Here is a 20,179-nt window from a genome sequence, read left to right on the forward strand (position 1 = left end):
TTGAAGTCTATTTTAATATGGAAGATTTAGTGTGGGAAACACATGCCTAGTTTCCATGCTCTAGGACATGCTCTATCTTGCCTAGGCAGATATATTTGAAGATCGTGTTTAAATGTCTTCTATCAAGTTCTACAACACAACAAACAAAAGGTGGCTCACAAAGTGGATGACAACAGTCCAATCACAAAGATGCAATATAAACTTCAAATGCATTAGGGATACAAAGTGATAATGATTCACGTTATTCTTACCTCCCCAAGCTTCTCCAGTTTCACATAGGTTTCCATCTTACCAAACCCAATGTCTGACTGTGATAAAGAAGAAAAAAAAGAAGAATCAGTACATCTGCTCAGAAATAAACACTATTGAGTTCAACAGCAGCCGGCCTGGTGATCACATTGTGTACAGCAACTCTTGTTTCTAGCAAACTTGGTGGGAAATAAAAGAAGTAGGAGTCTTTGAACTCAGAGCTAAGCACATTTGGCTCACTATCAGCATGGAAGTAACTTGTTTTGAAATTCTGGGGCAATTCTCACTCACTCTTACCCCAGGGATGAGGACTTTTTCCCCCCCTCCAAATAGTATTTTATTTAGATTTTTTTTTCCTACATACAAAAAAAAATCTCTACCAACCCTACACAAAAAACAAACAAACAAACAAACAGAGACAGTACACCTAAATAAAAAAATACAAACAGACAAACCCCCACATATATAGGCAGGGGGGAAGCATTTCCATACAATGTTATCCATTCTTAAAAAAAACTGACTGTACCAACCTTCTTACTTTATAAGAATTCCAAAATATCATTCGTTCTAAAATTGTACTAATTCTAATAATTATTTCTCTTACATCCTTGGCTACCAATTATTTCTTGGAAGATCAATACTACCATCATGTAAAACTCCACATTTCAGCAATAAAACATCATCATTAGAGAAACAAAAGCAAAGCAAAACCACACCAAACATATCTAACATTGGCTACCTAATCATATTATACTTCATATGTGTTTAGTATCTTTATATAAAGGAGTTAATTATCCTCCTACACTATATTACTTTCTATTTTTAATCTATGCACATATAAAGTTATATATCAAAATTTCACATGATATCAATATTTCAGAGAATAGGTATGTTATGTATCTCTCACATTATAGATTGATTGTGTTACAATGATATCCCAATTTCATATTTCATCAATATTAACATTAGTTCCTTTTTTTTCTAGTTTTAAAATGCCACCTATAAAAACCTATTAGGCTATTTTCTCTCTGATTTGAAGTTTCCTCAATTTTCATGTCCATTTGGAGCCAAGGAATGTCTAATTTGTAATCATATTTCAACTCTTCCTTCTCGCTTCTTCGATCTGCATAAACACCCATCAAGTTCGGACATCTCTCATCCACCTGAGCCTCTTTACACCAGGGATGAGGACTTAAGTCATGGGACTCACTGTCAAGCTGGACTTGAATTGCACTGGTGACTTGATTTGGGTTGTTTCCCCCCCCCCCAATGATTCGGAATCGTGACTTGGAACTCACCCACACTCTTTCTTTTTCTGGGGAAAAGAGCTTGTTTTTAGTAAGGACTCAGATTTGGGGCTTGAGACTCAGAATTTGGTACCAAAGACTTGGACTTGGACCCAAAGACTCTCTCTCTCTCTCTCTCTCTCTCTCTCATCAGCCAGCCTCCGGGCTCTCTCTCTCTCTCTGAAAAACCTATCTTCACTTCTTATATTTCCAATGGCTTTTTCTACAGACAGTTCCCCATCAGGCTGTAGTATGGTTCAACTGAAGCACAAGTTTCAACTGTTGGTGTCTGAAGTGATTCTTCCCTGTGCTTGTATAAGATCTTCGGATCCTAGCTTACAGTTGACCCAGAACTCGAGGTAACTAGATTAGTTCCACACTCTTTCCATGAATACATTGTATGATTCCTAAAGAAATAGGCAACCATCCTTAGCCTCTCATTGGTTTCATGCTCATTTAATATGATGAAGCTACACATACATGTTTAAAATGCTCTCTTCTTAGACTGTACTACTCTGTGAACACCCTAGTGTCTCACCCTAGTACACAGCATTTGCAAACATGAGTGAGTCAGAGAATTAATCTTTTTACAGTGGTAAGAAGCTTTCAAGGCTAGTACAGTATTAAGGTTACCAAGGTGTGTTCTAAACATATTTATTATTCAACACTAGGTGGTAGTAAAAGGACAAGTGTCTTCACAGCCAAGGAGAAAAGAGGTTTAAAGTATATTTTCAGCTCAGCAAGGAAGATTCCTGATTTTTTACGTTAACATCCCTGAAGAGGACTTTTCACCTCTGGGGCAGAGAAGAGACTGGCAATGCTTCTATCTAAAGCACTACAGAAGGATTAATCAAACTACATTTTAGCCAGTGGTGGGATTCAAATAAATTAACAACAGGTTCTATGTCCTACTGACAAATAAATAAATAAATAAATAAATAAATAAATAAATAAATAAATAAATAAATAAATAAATAAATAAATAAATAAATAAATAAATAAATAAATAAATAAATAAATAAATGCCCAGGACAGTAGGATCCGATGAGGGTTTCTTCCACAGTGGTCTCCCTACTGCCTATCATCATAACTACTTCTCACATGATTAAGACATCTAGATAAGTGTATCTGTTTGGGCATACCGCTGCTGTTACCCTCACCGTAGACATGTGCCAAACACACACAAACACACACGTCACAGTGGGTGCTTATGACCAAGTTTGACAGAGAACTGACACATCTCTCCTTCCCTTTACCTCCTATTTCACCCTATAGCTCACCAGTAAAAATTGCTTCCATCCCCTTTCCTGCTCCTGAAAGGACTGATAGCCCTGCTTGTTATTACCTGGAGGCCGGCCACCTTTGCGCACCTGTTGTGGAGTTCTTCTCCCTCTCTCCCACTTCCTTCTGGCTTGGAAGGTATGGTCTCTTTTCAATCTGTCGCCACTCCACCTCAACCCCACCACCTCAATCGGTCCTTCAGTTACTGACTCCTCTGAGGTCTCCTCCTCCTCCATCTTTCCCCTCTACCCTGCGCCCACCGCTTCTCCTTGCCAGTTGCTTTGAGGGGTTTGGTGTTCGTGGCGGCACTGGTTGTGATGATGGCTTCCCTCAGAGCCCTGGCAGGCTCCACCTCCCCCACTCACCCTCAGCGGCCACTTCCTCCTCTCAGTTCCCTCTTTCCCTTCATGCCACCGTGGCACAGGTGGCATGGCTGGCGAGTTGTCCTCACAGCACACCAGACTCATGGTACATCCCATCCAACCATGGTACATCCCATACAGTACCCACCATAGCGGGTAGGTGCTTTTGACTGTGGCACCTACAGCGACCTTCGTTGTCACTGAGCTCCGGCTGTCCAGAGGGGGCAGGTCAGAACTCCCTCTCCCCCCCCCCACATACACACACACAATGCCCAGAGTGCAGGCTCTGCACCAGGCACTTGCAGCTGTGCCTGAGCATGGAAGGGGCTGCCAAGCCTTCTCTCACACATGCGCCCTGCTCCTCCCCCTGCTGCCCTCCCTGTTTCAGATGCCTGTCCCCCCCCTGCACCCCACTATTCCCTGCTTCCATGCCAATCTCTCTCCCCCCCCCGGCATGCCATAAAAGGGGTAATTCAAGGATGAAGCTCCCCCCCTCCTGAAACACCTCAGGAAGTGGCAAAGAGGGGCGGAGAGCAGCCTTAGGTGCCCAGCCAGAGGAACTGGTTGAATTAGGTGGCACTGTGCCCAGAGGGAGAGAAAGAGGGAGCGGGAAAATTACTTTTCCCATGAGTGAGACAGACGGACATGGAGACACCAGTCCGGTGACAGTGTCTCAGAAACAAAAGGTATGGGAAGCTGGTGGTTTCTAGTCAGAGCAACAGTCTTATGTGGTACCTTTAACTTGAAAAAATCATAGTAAAACCAGGACAGTTGGGTGTTTGACTGAAGTGGTCTCACCCCCAAACTTTTTCCCTCTATGTCCTGCCCTCATGCCTTGTCAATCACCCCCCGCCTCAAGGCCATGGGCTTTCCTCCAGTGACGTCAAGGACTCATCCTCCCCCCTCTTTCCCCCAGTGACGCCTCTGCTTTTTCCAGGGTTTTATCTCTCTCACCCACACCCCACCTCAGACGGCTCAGTGTGGCATGGGAAGGGAGGCAGCTAATTGTGCCCCCCTCTCCCCCGCTCGTCACTGGTCACCTGGCCCCTCCTCCTTCATTCATCTCAGGCCAGCAAACGGTTCTAAGAACCAATAGTATATTTAGGAAGCGGTTCTATAGAATAGGTGCGAACCTGCTGAATCCCACCTCTGATTTTAGCTCAAGATTCCAGTTTTTCCCCCCTAAAATCCAGATTATAGGTATTAGGGATAGCAGGAGTTTCTAGCCATGGTGTTTTAGAACTACTTTACAACCTAAACATGCAATTGTTGAAGGCTACAGAGAGAAGGAGAAATCCTGCTTTTGGTAAAAGAACAGCAGGGTCAGTGGGAAGCACAGCTATCTGCTTAGCACACAATGTGATTTGCCAGACTCCAAGATTTTTCACTTAGAAGCAAGTCTCACTATTTCAAAAGAATCCAATTCTGATATACCTCTTTTCACAGCAAGGCTAAGGCTGCTATCGTACTTCTAAGTAAAGCATGTTACTGGACTATAATGTAGTTTTAGTTAATCAGAAAAGCTACATGCTCTCCACGTAGAAGGAAAACAGACTCCACTTCTTGCTTCCAGTTCAGGAAGGATCTGTACCTAAGCCTCTTCAAGAACACAGGGCTTATTGGTCTCCTAAGCAGGCAGCTCACAAGACATTGAGCTGAAATGCACCTTATTAGTGTACTTACGTTATGATAACTCTTAACACTGCATACTCCTACTAGAACTACAAAGTTAACCATACACAAACGCCACAAGCATGTGATGTATTGCACTAGGGAAGAGATAATGGAATGGAGTGTCATGGAAAAGAGTGAAGTTGGCCTGTATAGAATATGGAAGATGAGAACAAGCATGACAGTGAAATTAACCACTTCTCATTTTTCAGAAGTGAAAATTCTTCCATTTTTGTGAAAATGGGAATAAAGCTACAGGCAAAGTAAAGGAGCCTGAATGTGACCAGATGTCCCACAGATATAATGGTGTTACATTTGTGAGCTGAAAGGGAACATACATTGCTAATTTATGAGGTTATTAATATTTATGGAACAGTTGCTTCAAATGCATATATTTTATTCAGGAGACAGACAGAAGAAGCAGTAGAAGTAAATGGAAATGCCTTAAATATGTTTCACTCCCCTCCCCCGAGCATTCAGAATTCTAATCGCAGATCTTGTTAGAAAAAATAAAGTTACTTTGTAAACTCAGCAGTTACACCAATAAATTGGGATTATTACACCAACAATTTCCAACATAATTTCATTAATGAAGGTTTTTCCCCAACCATGGGTGGGTCAATTTCATTCCTAATGTGAGCAGGTGTGTGAGAGTGAGCTCATGTTGGGTTGTATGGAGCCATATTTCCTTGAGTTCTGCTAAAGAGTAAGACTCACAAGTGATGCTCTTCGAGATATCCTGCTATGAGTCTTCAAGATTTCTGGACTTTCCATCTCTAATTTCTGGAGGAACTCTGGAGGTGGCCGAATATCCATGGGTAGAGAGAGGCGCTTGCTAACATCCTGGGGAGAAAAATAGTACAGAGTTAGTTTGTAAGGTCTCTATTTGAGATGGCCAGATGCATAAGAGGGCAAGAGTCCCACACCTTAAATAGATACAGAGAAGAAAATATTTCAGCTGCTGTAATACTGTCCTGCATGGTACATCAGGTGACATTTCCTCTTCTATACAGGTCTTATAGAAAGAGGAGGCCTGGGTGTCTTCTTTCCCCCTTCTGGACAACATACTTCTCCATTCCCAAATCCAGATCTCATAGCCCCAATGCTATATATTCTGACTATATTTTCTTTCACCTTCTTTATCCTGTTGTTTGGACCTACGATAGCTCTAGAATTGAAATGTGAGATTTTTCCATAATTAAAGGGAAGGAAAAAGAAGTACATTTAAAGTCACATTCATTTCTTTTGGATATTGTTTGTTTTGATGCTGCAAACTTATGTTCATCAATCAAACAGAGGTAGGGTGAGCTCAGTTTCAGTTTTAGACAAAGGGTGCATGCATGTATTTCTAAAATGTGTGAATTCAGACATTTGGTTTCATTCAATGTATGTTGTTTCGTGCCATCTAGTCACTTCTGACCTATGGCAACTCTACAAATTGACCCTGCAAGGGTCCTATTGTTAACAATAGGTCCTGCTCAGGTCTTGCTAACTAAAGGCAGTGGCTTCCTTTATTGAATCTTTCCATCTTATATTGGGTCTTCCTCCTTTCCTGCTGACGTCAAATATACAAATACTAAAAAAGATGAAACAGATACCACCACTAAAGGAGAGTAAGCAAAAGCAACACCAAAATTGCATCCAAAGCACTAAGGCACAATATTCTATTTAAAATATCCCACTCAGGCAGCCTATTATTAAGGGAAAGCTTGCCTAAAGAGAAAGGTCTTTGCCTGCTTGTGGATGGATTGCAAAAATGGGGCCAGCCTGGTCTCCTGTGGAAGGGAGTTCAAAGTCTGGGAGCAGCAAAACACAAGGCCCTCTTCCATGTTTCTGCCAAATGCACCTGTGAGGGTGATGGGACTGAGAGAAAGGCCTCTCCTGATGATCTTAATGGTCGAGCAGGCTCATAAAGGGAGATGCGGTCCTTGAGATAGCTTGGACCCAAGGTGTTTAGGGCTTCATGGATTAAAGCCAGCACTTTGAATTGTGCCCAGAAACAGAAATGCAGCAGTCACTGTTGCTTTTATGGAGTCACTGTGACTTCTACAGAAATCTTAGGCTTGATTTGATCTGGGACCCATTTGTCTTTCTGAAAGTCCATGGTACTGTATCTGTAAAACTCTTTTTCTGCACTATGTTTCAAATGAATCAATTTTCCTCCCTTTAGCTTTCTTTAGAGCCCACCATTCACGCCTGTACATAATAATCAGGAATACTGTAGCATGGAAGATCTTAGCCTTTGTCTTCACTGATACATTTTTACACATATTTAATAATTTTAATTTTTTCATTGTGAACATTTCAGTTATGTAATTCTTCTGCAGTTATGAGTTTTGACTTATTAACATTCAACTCCAATCCTGCTTCTGGTCCTTCTTTCCGGGACTGTTTGCAGTCATTGCCACTTTCTGTCAACAGTACAGTGTCACCTGTGTATCTTAAATCACTGATGTTTCTTCTGCTATTGGCTTATTTCATCAACAGCAAATTCAGAGGCTTATGCTTGTATGGAGGCATTGTTCAAAAAACCCCACTACTTTATAAGTACAAGTCCTGATACAGAAAAGGAAAGAAGGTTTTAAATTGCAGTCGATCAACTCAGCTCAATAGGTCACCAGCCTCCACTGGCTCAAACATGCCTCCCTCAAACATAAGCACAAGCTCCCTACAGTCATATAATGTACATTGCAAACACTGGCTGTTCTAAGGAGGAATCTTGAAACAGGAACTCAGGCAGACGATTCCAAAGCTGCATTTTAGAAGCAAAACAGCCACAGTTTTGAAAGCTAACTAGATCAAGCTTACCTGGCTACAGCATTGAGATGTGTGGATTTTCTTCCAGGATTAACCACTCTGTGATCTCTTCAGAGTTGAAAAGTAGCAGGTGTTCATATTAAATAAAGTAAAATTTGTATTTCTACTTGCTCTTTTTGAGATCAGTAAACCACTCATTCTTGGACACAGATTTCTAATTGAGTTTCAGCCCCAAACTTCCAGCATTACTGGCCAATCTTATAATCTTATAATCATAATTTATTTATTAATTACATAGTAGTTCCCATGTTTTAAAGCTGCAAATTACCTCCATAGAAAAACGGCGTTGGTTTCCATTGCGGTAACGCACAGGTATTGGGGACTGGCCTTCTAAAGGCAAGACAGAACTCTGCTGTGTCTTGATATCCTTATTCAGATGACCCAGGTGGAGATGTCCTTGTGATGTGTCTGACAAGAAAAGAAGACCAAATAGCAACAAGTCAAGTGGCTGTACAGACTGGCAGTACTTGAGACAATCTGGGGTCATGGCTAAGATCAATAAAAAGCAACTTCTTCACTCTGTGTATTATTTAAGTACAGTCACATTCTGCAGACCAGAGCCCTGTTCCAGGCATTTATATACAGTGGTGCCTTGCTTAATGAGCAATTCGTTTAACAATGAATCTGCATAGCGATTTGGTTTTTGCGATCGTAAAAGCGTTTGCATAACGATGTTTTAAATGGGAAAACATCGCTTTGCGATGACCGGTAAGCTGTTTCGCTTACCGATTATTGCATAACGATGTTTTTCCAACAGCTGATCAGCGGTTCCAAAATGGCCACCAGGTAAAGAAAATGGCCACCTGCTGTGTTTTCGTGCCCTTTCCTCGCTTACCGGACAGTGAAAATGGCAGCCACATGGAAGATTTCCACATAATGGTGAGTTTTTTGCCCACAGGAACGCATTAAATGTGTCCTATGGGCTTTTTTGCCCTGCATAGCGATGAATCCACATAGCGACAATTTTTTCGGAACGGATTATCATCGCTATGCGGGGCACCACTGTACATAGTCACTGCAGCTAGAATTCTTTATGCCAAAAATTGGAAAGGTTCGATGGTACTGAAACAAGATCTTATAGAGAAGATACGGGAAACAGTAGAAATGGACATTTCATCAGAAGTGATGAAACACTGTCCTCTACAAAAGGCAACTGAAAGATGGGACTTATTCTACAAATGGTTTGAGTCATCAGACATCGCTTGAAGAGCATGCATCAAAATGAGAACTTAAATCTGGAAGGCAGAAAATAGTAAAAAGAGCAATTTTGAATTTTGATATGGCAATATGTATAGAATGGATGTTACTATGTCATTGTTTCTCCTCTTCCCCTTAACCTCAATCCCTTTTTCCTTCCCGTTACCCTATGTTAAAAATAAAATATTAAAAATAAAAAAAACTTTCAGGCATTCAAATCAGAGCCTTTTTCCTTCCCGTTACCCTATGTTAAAAATAAAATATTAAAAATAAAAAACCCCTTTAAGGCATTCAAAAAACCGTTCCAGTCTTTAAACAGCCTCTTATTTTTAATCTCCAATCATGATTAGAAATAAAAGTAGAAGAGCCTATGTGTGCAGGATGGTGATCTTCCTTGGACCAGATTAGGCCTGTGGGCTGGAGATTCCCCTCCTTTGCTACAGTGTCTGGTCAGATATATTTCCTAGGAAAAGGCTGATAGAGGTTTGTTTGGAAATAATTCCCAGTGATATCTGAGTAACCATGTACAGATACAGGCTGTAAATTATTTAATTATTAATGTGCTCTATCATGAGCATTTAGCTCAATTAACATTTTTAACTTAATAGTGTAAATAATTAAGGAATGTGAATGTAACTGGGAATAGTTAAAACTGAGCAGGTAGTTTACATGTTGGTGTTACAACCGACAGCAGTGAGACAGGCCACACACTGAGGGAAGGGCAACTCAAACTTATTGGGACTTGTCACCAGGAGGTATTATAAGATGGCAAAAGGTCATTTTCTTTTCAGGAACATCAGGTTACAACAGAGTTAACCCTAAATTCCATCCTCTCTCAGATAAATTCTGGGTAGGAGGTACCTGCAATAATTTATTGTCCAGTCTTCTTAGCTGCAAGACTTAATGTAGGATCTTATTTCCTCCTCTGAAGCTGACTTATCACTTTGTGTCTCAAAATGACTCCTGGATGTGACCTCCTTCCCTTTACTATAGTCCTCAATTATCCAAACTTGGTCCCTGTAAGGCCTTTTCAACCAAACTATGTTTAAACTTCCTACTCCACCAAAACCCCTTTCCAATGGCAGACATTCTAGATGACCCATCTCAGACAGAAGAAAGTTTTGCTCCTCAGGACCACCTGCCACTGCTGGATTTGCCTCAGTTTCTGTTTATTCCTCAGGGTCTAGCTGCTCAGTGCCATCACTCCCCATCTTCTCCTTCTCAACTAACCTGAAGCAGTGGACTTGAAGGGGTTGTCCTCCTTTGAACTGATTGGGTTCTTCTCCTACAAGGCTTCTGCATGCCTTCTTATGTCTTCCCATTGTCCATCCATCTATCATCACTCCCCCCACTGCTAGCCTCTGCATTGTTTCTACTTTGCTGGGCAACATAGAGGACATATATCTTAACAGTTTTCAAAGAGCTAGCTTTGTTAGCCTGTTGCAGCATGTACAGCAAAAGGAAAAACAAAAATGTAATGATACTTTAAAGACTCATTTATCTATTTCAGTTTGAGCATCTATAGATTTGACTCCACTTCCTCAAGCAAATGGAGCATAAATTAATAGGGAATATTCACATAGAATATTTGCTGATACAGAATACTGACACCTGTTTTCTATGTGTACACGGCATGGAAACAAATACGGTAGTGTTTGCTTTAATGTGACAACCTATTTAATAGTGATTTTAATACAATGATATGTTGCATTTTTAGCTGTATCTGTTTCTTCAAGTTATATAACGCACCTGTTACAAGAACTGCACTAGCTACCAGTCTGTTTCCGGGCCTAATTCAAAGTATGGAGATGTATTCTGTGTCTGAATGTATTCTGTGTTTTTTGTGCTTTGTATGGTTGTACCAATGGAGACTCATTCAATTTCACTGCACACATGTTGTGCATTGACAATAAAGGTTATTATTATTAAAGTGGTGGTCATTACCTATAAAGCCCTATACAGCTTAGGTCCAGGCTACCTGAAGGACCGTATTTCCCTATATGTGCCTTCTTGGCAATTAAGATCAGCAGAGGAGGCCCTCCTCTCGGTCCCATTGCCAGCACAAGCACAGCTGATGGGGACACAGGAGAGGGCCTTCTTTGTGGCAGCTCCCAGGCTATGGAATGCTCTCCCACAGGAGATCAGGATGGCCCCTTCCCATTCATCCTTCCAAAAAAAGCTAAAGACCCATCTCTTCAGGCAGGCTTTTAACAATTACAACTGAATCCCTGAACCCCATTTTAGCAGATAATTTAAATCTTTTTTATGTTTTCATGTTTTTATCTTTAAATTGTATTTTAAATCATACATTGTTTAATTTATCTTTTAATATTTAACTTATTGTTCTTTTAATTGTGTGAATTTTAATGTTGTGAGCCACTTGGAATCATTTGTTGGGAGAAATGTGGCATCATCATCATCATCATCATCATCATCATCATCATCATCATCATCATCATCATCATCAAATGAACTGCATTAGGTCCTATGGGGAGTGCTGTAGCTAGGAGAATTGATGAATGAATGAATGAATGAATGAATGAATGAATGAATGAATGAATGAATGAATGAGCATGTGATGAGAAAGGGTGGTTATTGTAGATTCCAGCAAAATGTCCTTATAGATATGCATAGCGATACAACTGCATCTGTATTTTGACCACATTATGGAACATACTTTATTCTTCTGTGTTTACAAGTAGCATTTCTGAATGCCCTTTCAGACAAAAACTGGTTTTCTGGCAAACCTGGAGTTTATTATAGGAATTAAGAAAAATGTAAGGAACATGGGGAAAGTAACTGGGTGCGAAAGGGACAGGGATCTCTGTTTTTAAGAAAGAGAGAACACAACAAATAGCAATACAGTACTAGCAGCACCCAGTAAGGCATCATTCACAGGTGTTGTGTTTCCTCCATGTATAACAACAAGGAAAGCAGAAGAGTTGTGGCCCTTTATGTGACGTTTCATGCATTACAATTCACTTCCTTAGGCATATGGGCCAGAAAGAGATTCTCTATACTTGCTCTCTCTAGTCCAAGACCAAAGATGCCCACAATCCAGTGCTTAGTCCCAGATGCTGTCTAGCCTGTTCTGTGCTGGAGTGTTGGCCCCTTCGATATAGCAACATCCATAATCAACATTTTGACTGTAGAGCACGAAACATCTTATTTTCTAGTCTCCACTAGTATTTAATTTACCTTTGACTACATGACCACATAGTTTCATTTTTAAGAATGGGCCAGAAGGGGCATAACAAATTGGGGGTGCACTTCAAGGCATAGTAAATTCCCATTTTCATATTTTTCTAACAAGTCCCTTGGGCTATAGAGGAATCATAGTCTTCCCATATATAAACCACAGAATAAGCTGTCTAGACAGCCGCAATTTGTCATAAGAATGTGAACGTTTAGTGTGAACGTTGAGTATGACAATGGGTCAGGAAGGAAGGGATGGATTTCCCCCCTCTCCAATTAGCAAGTAGTCACAGACAACAGTATGGATTACAGAAATGGCCTACATCATAGCCATATAATTTCTCTACGCCAATGATTTTGGTGCTCGACCTTTTTTGCTCAAGCTACTGAGACTTGCATTAGATTTTTTTTTAAAAAGCCCCCAATTTTAGCTGAGGTATGTAGCCACAAATGATGAATACCAAAGAGCCACTTCCGAGAAAACAAACAGTACATGAGAAGAGAAACAGTACATGCCTACCCAGAACCTGTTAAACTGGTTGCGTTGTTCTGAAAAATGACCCTCTAAATGTTTAAGTGATCTCTTTCTTAAGACTGCAGTTCTGGAAAATTGTTGAGTTACAAATGGAAAACAGAATCTGAACAAAGCTGACTCAGTAGCCTTACATGTAGTACTACTACTTTTTGGTTTATGGTTCTGTTTTGCCCTTAAATCCTATAGCACTGTTACAAGTGACTGTTATGAGGAAGACCTGGAGCAAGAAAACCTAGAATGAAGTATAGCAAAATACTTTTCAAGTTCACCACAGATAACTTGTGTACCCTTGGAATGAAAATCTGTCACCTTGTAGAGACATTATTTCTAGGGAAGACCTGAAAATGGTTCAGTGCAACTAAACACTATTTAATGAAACTCAGATGTGTTTTTCCCCATTCCCCTGATTTTCCATACAACAGAAATTGAGACTTTTACAAAGAACACAAAAGACAGACGCAGAACCATAAAACACATCTAAACAAGAATAATTTGGCAGCGTGAACTCACTGCATAATCTTTTTACAGAAATGTATTGTTGCCTAAGCTGAAGAAAAAGATGTCAGGAAAGCAAAAGCTTAGTATTATATACGTGCATTTAGGAATCAGTGTGGTAAAGCAATAAAAAGCGTAATCATCCCACTTCTTGTTAGTAATCTGTCAAACTATACCAGAAGATGGTCCTATACCCTAACTGTATTTTAGCTCTTCTACATAGTTCCTATCTTAATGTCTCTGTAAGACTAGGTTGTTTCTAGATTGTAACCTGTTATATCAACTCAATCACTACTTTTCTGATGTTGCTTATATGCAAAATTGCAACTGCTTTTCTAAACTTTGTATGAGATGGATTATTTGAACTATATCTTTCTTAGGCCTTCCCAAAGGACTTTAGTTCACAACTGTGGGAAACAGAATAATATATGAGACAGGCCTTTGCCAGTATTTTGTAGGCATCCTTCCGTCTTGAAAGACTATGGTAACATGCTCTGAATAGAGGTCTAGTGTGTCTGAGAAGGCCAATTCGAGATTGACAATTCCTTTCATACTGAAGACAAATACAGTCTGTCCCTTGTCCTGTCAAGCTCCCTGATTTTGCTGGGTTCAGGACTGCCTCTTTGCCTCGGCCTGCTGAACTAGTCTCTCTTCAAATAGGGGGAGAGACCATGCTGCACTGCCTGCCTCCAGGCTGAATGCTCAGATGTCAAGGTTTCCCATCTGTTGAGATCCATTCCTAAGGCCTTCAGATCCCGCTTGCAGATATCCTTGTATCGCATCTGTGGTCTCTCCGTATGGGGTGCTTTCCCTGCACTAATTCTCCATATAGGGGATCTTTTGGAATCCGACTGTTAGCCAGTATTGCTAGTAAGTACTGTATACTATTGTCTTGTGGATATGAAAGAAACAATACTGTTGTTACTGCTTGTCCTCAAGTCATCCCAGTCTTATGGCGGCCCTATAGATGAGCATTCTCTAAAATGTCCTGTCCTCAACAGGCCTGCTCAGCTCTTGTAAACTCAAGGTCGTGGCTTCCTTCAGGGAGCCAATCCATTTCATATTTGCTCCTACTTTTTTTTCTGCTGCCTTCAACTTTTCCCAGCCTTACTGCCTTTTCCAACAAAACTTGCCTTCTCATGATGTGTCCCAAGTATGACAGGTATACTGCTCTACCAAATTACCAAATGAAGGATTTTTTGAAGCCTATATTTGAATCGGCACTAAAGGAAATCAACCCTGAGTGCTCACTGGAAGGACAGATCCTGAAGCTGAGGCTCCAATACTTTGGCCATCTCATGAGAAGAGAAGACTCCCTGGAAAAGACCCTGATGTTCAGAAAGAGTGAAGGCAAGAGGAGAAGGGGACGACAGAGGATGAGATGGTTGGACAGTGGTATCGAAGCTACCAACATGAATTTGACCCAAGTTCAGGAGGCAGTGGAAAACAGGAGGGCCTGGTCCATGGGGTCACGAAGAGTCGGACATGACTAAATGACTAAGCAACAACAACAATGTGCATGTGCATGCAAACTCACACAAATGTTGACCAGAAAGGTAATAGTGAACTGTTCTAAAGCCAAGAAATGTGGTGATAACATTCCATAACACCTAAAATTTTGCTGCACACATTAAAATTATGCTTCTTTAGAAAAAAATGGAAAAGGAGCACTCAGGTGGTCTACATCTGCAGAAGTAGTGCTGTTTTTCCATGTCTGGTAGTTATGTGAGTTTCCAGAAGAAACAGAAGGAACCTAAAAGAGAGGAAAATAACAACCTGAAGACATGATGAAGATCCTTTATGAAGGATGAGTAAACAGAAAAACAGAAATTTCAGACCAAAAATTTAAGTGTGGACACACTTAATTAGCTGAACAAACCATGAATGTCATCCTTAAGTTTTGTTAGGGCAACATATTTGGCACAGTTGATCAGTAAGCAGTTCTGCCAGAGCTGAACTGATATGAATTCTTGTTAGCAAATCTAGTTCATTTGATGTCGCAGGTCCGTGCTGACTATTTTCAGAAAGGAACACAGAAGAGCTGGTAGTTACAGGTTATGCTAAACTATTCATGAGATATGTTGCCATGTCAAATGAACTTGTGGTTGCATAACTATATCAACATCATATTGAAAAACCATTCTACCCATATAATTCCTTCTATATATTTATTTATTCTATTTGTACCCCGCCTATCTGGTCAAAACGATCACTCTTGCTTTGCAGTTAGCTCTTTCTCTGAAGAGCAGATTACCTCCCCTTTCCTCTTCCTCTATGTTTGTGTATGCCTATACACTATAGGAAGAATGAGGATCCTGATTTTTTTTCAGCATTATTTCACTCCAATTTATTTTAAAATTTGTAATGTTTACAAAAATCATATCAATATCTGATAAGTAATTGCTTATCTTGATATATTCTTAAAGAAAAGGTGAGAGAGAGCTACATAAAATGGAAAAAAGGAGAACTTTTCCTAAAAGTTTTCCTACTAAAATATGACATTATGAAAAACTGAGATATTATCAAAGGGCTCATCTCTTTGAACTCATAGTAAGGACAACTAATTGTGAAGTTTCAAAGGGAGAGAAATAAATACTATATTTAATTTAATAGCTACATCTCAGATGATGGATCTCTGGCATTACTGTTCCCAATCCCACATATTCTATTTGTGAATTAGGTTCTTCAGGCTATGATCTCAAATGTACCTACCTGGGAGTAAGCCCTGCTGAACAAGTGGACACTTTCTCTGAAGAAAATATATATTGGATTATCCAGTCAAACAGAACTAGGATTTAGGGACATAGAGGAGGATTTTATTGTGCAAGCAACCAATCATCATGCTTCATTCACAGAATTTTATGGAAGGGGGTTCAAATATCTTCTTTATTCTTATTCTTATTTTCCAAAAATACAAGAGACAGTCTTTGATTGGTATTATATGACAGATTAAGTTTTAACCAAAAATCCAAGTCTCACTTTCATCATCGTCATCATACACCAGGCACAAAATTATAAAAACATTGACTGGTATTATAGAACAGATACAAGTTTTAACTAAAAACCTAAATACTGTATCAGTTAAATATTGGAGCAGTATATATGCTGTTCTGTTAAATATTAGCACAGTACGTATGCTGTTTGGTGTAGTATGTACAATATGTTGTTCACGATGAAGATGATGTACAGTTCCCCCAGTGTGGTGTAGTGGCTAGAGTGATGACTCTGCAGAGTGGGGTTCAAATCCTTGATCAGTCATGGGAGCTGACTGGAACTGTTAAAACCACTCCTTAAATAACTTACCTTGAAAACTCTATTAGGTTTGTTCTAAGTTGGTTCTGACCTGACAGCACAAAACAACAATAGTAGTAGTAGTAGTAGTAGTCTTTCTGTGTTCTCTTACCACTTTTTCTATGTTTTTTCTTATCCATTTAGGGGAGAAAGATGAAATACAGTGCACAATGACAATGCATTTTGATTGCTAGTGCTAGAAGCCATGTGTCTGGAAGCACCCTTAATAACACTGTATGTGCATGTGGCAAATGGCAGTTCTGACGTGTATTTTAGGTATTCACTGAAGGTTAAGCTATCAACTTCTCTCTGCATTCACAAGGACCAAAATGTGATTTCTCTCTTCTTTTTAGAAAATCAAAAAGGCTTTTCAAGAGTCTGTTGAACTGCTGGTGGTGAGACATATTACCCTTTCCCAATACAGTATTTTATCTACATTAAAGAATGCCATATAGCTCTCCATTGGTTGAATCATCACAGTTAGGCCAATTTTTCCACATTTACCTCCCTCTCAAAGATCTACCAGATGAACAGTAGAAACCCAAACTACTTGTTACATGGGTGTTCTGTTTAACTTTTCTCCCACTTAACAAAAGGATGGCGGAGGAGGGGGGGAACTCTGGTTATCTGAAATAAAAATAGTAGAAATGCAAATCAGGAATGCTTGATTCTTTGCCTGTTAACTCCATTATGCTGTTTCCAAGCCCCCATTTGAAGAGAATTTGTAGGCTGGGACAGTTAGAAGAAAATTATATGGAAAACATCACTATACGTTGTTGAGTCATACGAAGTATGCTGTAATATAGTGATTTAACTCTTTTTTTTAATTTTAATTTTTATTTTTAACATGAGGGGTGACAAAGGAAAAAGGGGAATTGGGATTTGTGAGGAAGCAGGGAGACAATAACATACTAATATCCAATCTATACCTATTGCCATATCAAATTTTGAATCATTCTACTTACTCTTTTCTGCCTTGTATATAAAGTTCTGATTTCAATATATGTGTTCAGCTACTGCCTGTTAATTCAGTCCATTTATTAAATAAGTCCCATCTTTCTGTTGCCTTTTACAAGGGTTGCTCTTTCATGGCTTCTGATAAGATATCCATTTCGGCTATTTCCCGTATCTTTTCAATAAGATCTTCATGTTCCAGTACCGTCGGACTTTTCCAATTTCTAGCATACATAATTCTGGCTGCCGTAATAATATATATAACTATGTGTTCCTTTGACTTATCTATATTATTGGGTTTCATTCTTAGTAAAAACAATTCTGGGATTAGTGGCACTTAACAGAGCAAAATTTGTTGTAACATAGCATGCACTGTTTTCCAATATTTTTTCGCTACTCCACATGACCACCACATATGATAATAACTTCCCATTTGTGTTTCACATTTCCAACACTTATTTGATACATCAGTATACATCTTTGACAGTTTTTCTGGGGTCATATGCCACCTATAAAACATCTTATATATATTCTCTTTAAAATTAACCGATCTTGTGAGCTTTATGTTATTTTGCCATATTTTCAGCCATTGATCAATATCAATGTTGTGCCCTATGTTTTGTGCCCACTTAATCATAGGTTCTTTAACCATCTCATCTTGCATTTTAATTTCCAACATATAATTATACATTTTCTTAACAATTTGTTCTTAACAATTTATCGAAAATCGTTTACTCTAAGTAGAAGCCCTCTATTTTATCTTTTGTATATCTAGATTCTAGCTGCATTCTAGGCCACCAGTCTAAATATACATTCTGCGACTCTAGTTCCTCTTTAGACCTTAATTCACCATCTTTTTTTAGTAGATCTTGATATCTTAAAAGATTTGCTTTTATCATAAGATTGGGTTATGTAAAGGCCTCTATCGGTGACACCCATACAGGTATTTTGTAATAAACTTGTTCTATAATCTTTCTCCACATTCCCAGTAAAGCTTTCCTTATCATATGCGAGTTAAAATTCTTTTGTTCTTTGTCCTTTTTATACCATAAATAAGCATGCTAACCTAATTGCAAATCGTGTCCTTCCAAGATACTGTAAGTAATCTATCATTTTCTAGAGTTATCCATTCTTTTATCCGATCTAGAATGCAAGCTCTATAATACAGAACCCTTATAGTGATTTAAGTCTTGAACTGGGAGTTAGAAGATCTAGGTTCAAGTTGCCATGGAACCATGTGGGCAAAATTAAGGGGAAAAAAGAAAGGGGCAGGGAAGAGAGAGAAATTGCAAAATATGATGGCACTTTAAAGAACCAGAGGTTTATTTCAGAGAGCTTTCATGGATCAAATCCACTTCTTCAGTCTTGACTGGTATTATATAACACAGATGTTTTAACCAAAACCCTAAGTATCAGTTAAATATCATAAGGTGTTCCTATTATTATGACTGATTATGATTATTGTTACAGACAGCTCACACGTCACTCCTGTCTGTCAGGTTAGAGCTCTGGTGTGGGAGCCTATGACAGGACAGGAGGGGCGGAACCAAGGGAACTAGGGGAGAGAAAAAAAGACAGTTTGGGATAGTTAGGGCAGTTAGAGAGTTAGAGAGAAGAAGCGAGAGATACAGAAGGATTGAAAGCGTTAAGATAGACTAGTAGGTTAGGATTAGGACAAGGACTTGAAAAGTTGGTGTTTGATGACTGAAGAAGTAATAAGAATTAAATAAACAGTTTGAATATGTAACACTGTGATTAAAGTGAATCCTAAGCATGTTTAATGAATACAGTAAATACTACAAGAACATCCATGATTTTCCTCATATGTTTCACCTTCAAATCCTTAAATAAATATTGTTTAATTGACAGCATTGATTCAATATTCTTATTGGGTACAGTGAGGACAATATCCTCTGGTGGCAGCGTAAAAAGGAAGAATAGAAAACGTAGTGCCCAAAGGCGAACCTGGGTCTTAGGGAAAACAAACAGGGGAGCTGGGGTGTGCTACAATTATAATTAATGATAAATGATGATGATGATGATGATGATGATGATGATGATGATGATGATGATGATGATGATGATGATGATGATGAGTAGTAGTAGTAGTAGTAGTAGTAGTAGTAGTAGTAGTAGTGCAATGTGAGCTCACACTGAAACACATAAGGGAGCCCAAATGCTATGTTGTTTCTACTTACAAGCATCCCATGCTGGTGACAGTCATGACCAGGTGAAGAAACAGTTAATAGGTAACAAAGGGTCAGTAATATAGAACAGAAATTAGAGACACCAGAACTTGCTAAGTGGGGCTAAGCACTTTGGTACTGCATAGCATTAAGGATATTAGTTACCCAGCAGGCACCCTGCATTAAAAATCACGGGCAGGGACACTACAATACCCTGAAATATTCAGCAATCATGTTTCTAGCAAGCATCTAGTCCTGGATGCACACACTGGAAAACTGGTGTAAACTGGGACCTGCTAGCCTCTAGTTAGTACCTGACCCCAAAATGTCGTGTTAAGGAAGCCTCACTCCTGTTCTGAGGTGCCTAGGATACTGCTGCTGCCTTTAGAAACAGAATTGTCAGTGGTACTGCTGCTTCTGCACAATTCCTTCTCAATCTGTAGATTTTTAAACACATTGTTTTCACAGGAACACAGTGAGACTCCAGTATACTTCTTCATCTCAAGGTAACCAACTTGCAAAGTCTGGGCTGGGCTTCTCCTTGCACAGGGGAGGGGAAGCAAAGCAATACTGTGTTTGTCCAGAACAAAATATTAAGTAAAGAACAACAGAAACAAACAGAAACAAAATTCAAAATGACCTTGATAGGCTGGAGCACTG

At 39.5% G+C, this 20,179-nt stretch overlaps 1 protein-coding gene across 2 annotated transcripts in view; it reads right to left on the reverse strand.

The window, feature by feature from the left end:
- The window catches only part of CDK18 (cyclin dependent kinase 18), a 105,065-nt gene that overhangs the window by 17,059 nt on the left and 67,827 nt on the right, over nucleotides 1-20,179 (reverse strand). For both annotated transcript variants that reach the window (XM_020797489.3, XM_072997280.2), the window contains exons 3-5: nucleotides 7,935-8,074; nucleotides 5,567-5,692; nucleotides 252-308 (exon numbers count right to left, since the gene is read on the reverse strand). In XM_020797489.3, the coding sequence (XP_020653148.2) occupies nucleotides 252-308; nucleotides 5,567-5,692; nucleotides 7,935-8,074 (323 nt within the window). The remainder of the gene's footprint in view (nucleotides 1-251; nucleotides 309-5,566; nucleotides 5,693-7,934; nucleotides 8,075-20,179) is intronic.

Source organism: Pogona vitticeps, chromosome 4 (genome assembly GCF_051106095.1).
Source record: "Pogona vitticeps strain Pit_001003342236 chromosome 4, PviZW2.1, whole genome shotgun sequence".
Classification (NCBI taxonomy): Eukaryota; Metazoa; Chordata; class Lepidosauria; order Squamata; family Agamidae; genus Pogona; species Pogona vitticeps.